At 31.4% G+C, this 4,992-nt stretch overlaps 1 protein-coding gene across 1 annotated transcript in view; it reads right to left on the bottom strand.

Moving 5' to 3' along the window:
• ABCD2 (ATP-binding cassette, sub-family D (ALD), member 2) overlaps window positions 1–4,992 on the bottom strand; it is a 58,374-nt gene that overhangs the window by 37,614 nt on the left and 15,768 nt on the right. Inside the window, exons 4-5 of the mRNA XM_012638433.1 lie at window positions 2,676–2,844; window positions 1,811–1,905 (exon numbers count right to left, since the gene is read on the bottom strand). Of these exons, the coding sequence (XP_012493887.1) occupies window positions 1,811–1,905; window positions 2,676–2,844 (264 nt within the window). The remainder of the gene's footprint in view (window positions 1–1,810; window positions 1,906–2,675; window positions 2,845–4,992) is intronic.

The following is a 4,992-nucleotide window of genomic DNA, read 5'->3' as shown; positions in this document are numbered from 1 at the left end:
CTAAGGAGTGAAACTATTAGAATTCTAGAAGAAAATGTTGGAAATACTCTTCTAGACATTGACCTAGGCAAAGAATTTATGAAGAAGACCCAAAGGCAATCACAGCAACAATAAAAATAAATAAATGGGACGTGATCAAATTAAAAAGCTTCTGCACAGCCAAAGAAACGGTCACAAGAGCAAACAGACAACCTACAGAATGGGATAAAACTTTTGCGTGCTACACATCTGATAAAGGGCTGATAACTAGAATCTATTTAGAACTCAGGGAAATCAGCAAGAAAAAATCAAACAACCCTATCAAAAAGTGGGCTAAGGACATGAACAGACACTTTTCAAAAGAAGACAAAATAATGGCCAAAAAACATATGAAAAAATGCTCAATATCTCTAATCATCAGGGAAATGCAAATCAAAACCACAATGAGATATCACTTATCTCCAGTGAGAATGGCTTTTATCAAAAAGTCCCAAAACAATAAATGTTGGCATGGATGCGGAGAGATAGGAATGCTCATACACTGCTGGTGGGACTGCAAACTAGTGCAACCTCTGTGGAAAGCAATATGGAGATACCTTAAAGAGATACAAGTAGAAGTACCATTTGATCCAGCAATCCCATTACTGGGCATCTACCCAAAATAACAAAAGACATTCTATAAAAAATACATCTGCACTCAAATGTTTATAACAGCACAATTCACAATTGCAAACATGTGGAAACAACCCAAGTGTCCATCAATACATGAGTGGATTAATAAAATGTGGTATATGTATACCATGGAGTACTATTCAGCTTTAAGAAACAATGGTGATATAGTACCTCTGGTATACTCCTGGATAGAGTTGGAACACATTCTACTAAGTGAAGTATCCCAAGAATGGAAAAACAAGCACCACATGTACTCACCATCAAATTGGCATTAACTGATCAAAACATAAGTGCACATATAAGAATAACATCTATTGGACGTTGGGCAGGGGGGATTGGGGAGAGGGGAGGAGAGAGCAGGGGACGGGTATTTGCATACACAAAGAGTGCAATGCGCACCATCCAAGGGGTGGGCACACTTGAAACTCGGACTTGGGGGGGGAGTGGGGAGGCAAGGGCAATATACATAAGCTAAACATCTGTACCCCCATAATATGCTGAAGTAAAAAAAAAAAAAGAAAATGTAATTTTGAATTTTATAATACTTTAAATCAGGGATTCAGGTTTATTAGATATTTTTACTTCTTAGTTTTTGTAATCAAGGCATAGGACATTAAATAACAAATTATTTATTCTCAACAGAATTAAAAACTTAAATTCCAATCCATGAATCTTCTGATTATTTTTTCATGATAGTAAACATAATTATTTAAAATAGAAATTAAAGTTAGAGAGAATGTGTATTAACAGAATTAAACTTTGCTAATGACCTCTACCCTCATATTTTAGTAAATATATTACAGTACAGGCCTGTATTTTTTTTAGTAATTTCTATAAGGAAAAAAATTAAAATCTATTTCCAGATATTAATGTCAGAGTACATTTCCTAATGTTCTCGAAAGTTACCTTGTACAGGCTCTCACTGCACTGCAATTTTGATTTTCAACCTGGCAATAAAGCAGTAGAAATCAAATTTTTCTTTTCTCTCTGCTTTCTGAGGAAATAACTGCTTCCATAACTGAGCCACTGTGCATACCTTTCTTTATTTCCCCTCCTTTCCAAATGCTCCTCCAAGTATTTAACATAAGGTACATGAATTCTGAGTTGTTTTGTATTAGTGTGATGGCAACAATCAGAAGATTCTTTAATATCATCTTACTTTGAAGTTTAGCCTGGAAGCCACCACTTCTCCCGCTGGTGTAATTATGGGAACATTTTCACAAATAATTCCATGATCCACATCAATAACTTTTCCTATAATTAAGGAAAAGTTTAAGTTACAAAGATATCATATGTTACTGATTAAATAACTTAAGATATAACGCAGCATAACAGATAAATTCAATTATAAAGATAATTCACAGTAATAAATCATATAAACAAATGTAAATATAGCTATCTATACCTGAAGCAAAGTTTAATTTGTATATTTTGGCACATCTATTTGGAAAATATTTCTGAGAAACATTATTTTATAATGATCTAGCCATCATTACAATAGCAGAGCTAAACTTAATTTGTTATACCCAGTCATACTTTTTATAAAACTACTCTATCTCCCTAAATTAACTTTTCCTACAGGAAAAAAAACAACAGTGTTGCAGAAAGGAAATTAAGACATGGAATAATACAGTTTTAAAAATATTTTAAAAACCAAACTTAAGTTTAGAAACATAGGAAAATGAACAACATAACATTAGCTCTAATTCTATTTGCTAGTTGAATTTTAAAAGCCATCAATTCATCCTGTCATATGTGTAGTTTCCAAAAATTATTCTGAAAATTTTGTCCTAAATAAAAGTAGCATAAAATTGATTTTTTTAATGGTTATGTTAGTCGCCATCCCTCAAATTGCAATACTAATATTAGGAATATTATTAAACATTATTGCTGTTTAAATAATGTTGGTTATCTAAATGTTAGTTCTTTGTAATTATTAATAGTTATCCTCTAAAAAACTTTGGTTCTGTTGATAAAATAAATATTTGCATATGGGAAAAATATAAAAACACTTGAGTCCATACCTTTGATTGCCAATGTGTCAGTGAGAGGTAATTCTATATTAGCTGCAGTCTTGCTATGGTTTTCAGTCTCTTGAATGACAGCGGTTCTCTTATAAATGCCTCTATTTACTTCATCAAAGACCCAAAACATATTGTACACTCGAGCAGTATAGCCTGCTAATTCAGTGACCTAAAATCAACACAGAGATAAAAGAGTTAATATACCTGAGACAAGCTTTTAAATAAATATGTAATTGTATAGGCTTCTTGATTTAATGTTAAAGATACTATTTTCTTATACATGAGAAATAGATAATACATCTGAAAACTAAAAAAAAAAAAAAAAAGGCAGTGAAAAGGTTACCAAAAGAGAAATACGGCAGGATTTCAATGTAAGTTTGACTGGAATTGTAAAATGTAAAAATTATTTAAGTCAGGGTTCAAAATGAACTATAAATATTTCAGAATACTAGTGAGACTTAAGGATCCTTCAGTCAAATTTCTGATTTGTCCTGTTTACATGATAAATTGCATTTTCAGAAAATTAAACATTTTGTGAAAAGCTGAAGGTCATTCAATGAAATTATGATCTTTGTTATACTTTTTTCTATTTAAAACAGAACATTTGAAGTAGAAGAAAAATATCTTTTTTTTCTTATTATGAAATGAATGTTTCTGAGCCAAATTGATTGTCATAAATTCCTATATTTGGCCAGAGAAAATACCCATGCTGGAGGAAACCATTATAGAGAGTGCACTCAGTGAAAAGCTTCAAATCCTTTTCCATACAAATCCCACAATCCAGCTTCTTTTGAAGCCAAACATGATTTATATGCCCAAAGAAAAACATTAAATATATTATTGTTTTCTAGGTAAAATTACAAGATGAGATAAATCTCTGCTTTAATCCACAAGGCTCAGTGGAATTGTGCCTTCCTTGCTCCTATTCTGCCAGCTGTCCAATTTGGACTAACCTCCTGCTGTTTTTCTATTAAGAGAAAACTTTGTTATCAGGATGAAGGGTGACTCACTTCCTATCAAGACCATCTTTCTCAATGAAAAGAATACACAAAACTAGGAACTGGTTCCAATAAGCAAAGCATGTCACTAATAAATGTATCTTTATAAATTATGGAACAATACAACAATGTATTATGGAATAATACAACAATTGTACAATTCTGTACGATTTTTGTGTGTGCAAAACTTAAACAACAAATGCAAATAAGTAGTTATTGTTGTTAAAAGCCTCCTACCACATGTCTCTACTGAGTGAGAGATCAGTAATTACACTATTATTTCATTACTATATGTTAATATTATAGCTATTTAAAGGATAATTTCTAAAATGTTATCTAGAAGAAACTCTTTGAGTTCCCAAGTAGAGGAAAACAAAGCTCAGGATTAAAAAAATATGGATTCGAAAGAAAATTGAGCAAATATAAATATTTGCATAGAAAAAAAATCCAGTACCAAAGGGAGAGGTCAATTCAAGAAAGGCGGGAGGCAATGAATTAGTGTACAAGACAGGGGATTTGCCTGGAACCCTAACTCTAAAAAGGAAGCTTGGTCCATCTGGAGCTGGCAGAGAAGGCATGGTGGGCACTTTCATGTGCTATCACAGCAGCACAAGACTTTTTAGAAGTGCATATTCCATGACTGAAAGCAAATTCAGGCAAAATAAAGCAAAATGCGATAATTTCTTGAGTTGGAGGCAATCTAGAAAAGTTAATTGATATCCTTTCTGTAATTTAGATAGCAGAGTATTCTAATGTGAGATGAACAAAATTTCAATTTGTCATTTAATTTTAATATTAAGTAATTTATTACTTTGAAAAATCTATTCCAAAGACTATGTCTCCAGATTATCAAAATTACTATTCGAATTTTTTTTTTAAATTGAATTGCTTGGTATATGGCCCTGATCAACTGATTTTACTTAAAAAAAAGAAACAATTCAATAAATCAGTTGTTATAGACTAAAAAGTTTTATCAGCAAATTACAAAATTTGTAACTTTTATATATAGTTTCTTCAAGGCTGACTTAATAGGTAGCTAAATTTATAATGATGCTCAAGTAATTTATATTGATATGAAAGCTATAAGAATAATTAATAGTGAGAATGACTTTTATTGGAATATTATATTACATAACACCTGACTGGAATGAAATGATTTTAATATTAACCCTGTGGTATCTGTAGGTCTTAGTATTAATACTATTCTTTCTTTTTTTTTTTTTTTTTTTTTCAGTTATGGCCTATTTGAAGTTTGAAAGTTAAGTTAGAAGACATTCTGGGGTAGAAATCAGATGAATGAAACAGAATGATCTTTGAAC

Source organism: Propithecus coquereli, unplaced genomic scaffold (genome assembly GCF_000956105.1).
Source record: "Propithecus coquereli isolate 6110/MARCELLA unplaced genomic scaffold, Pcoq_1.0 Scaffold13, whole genome shotgun sequence".
NCBI lineage: Eukaryota > Metazoa > Chordata > Mammalia > Primates > Indriidae > Propithecus > Propithecus coquereli.
The sequence above is the reverse complement of the archived record's forward strand: the minus strand, read 5'-3'. Positions and strand labels throughout refer to the sequence as shown.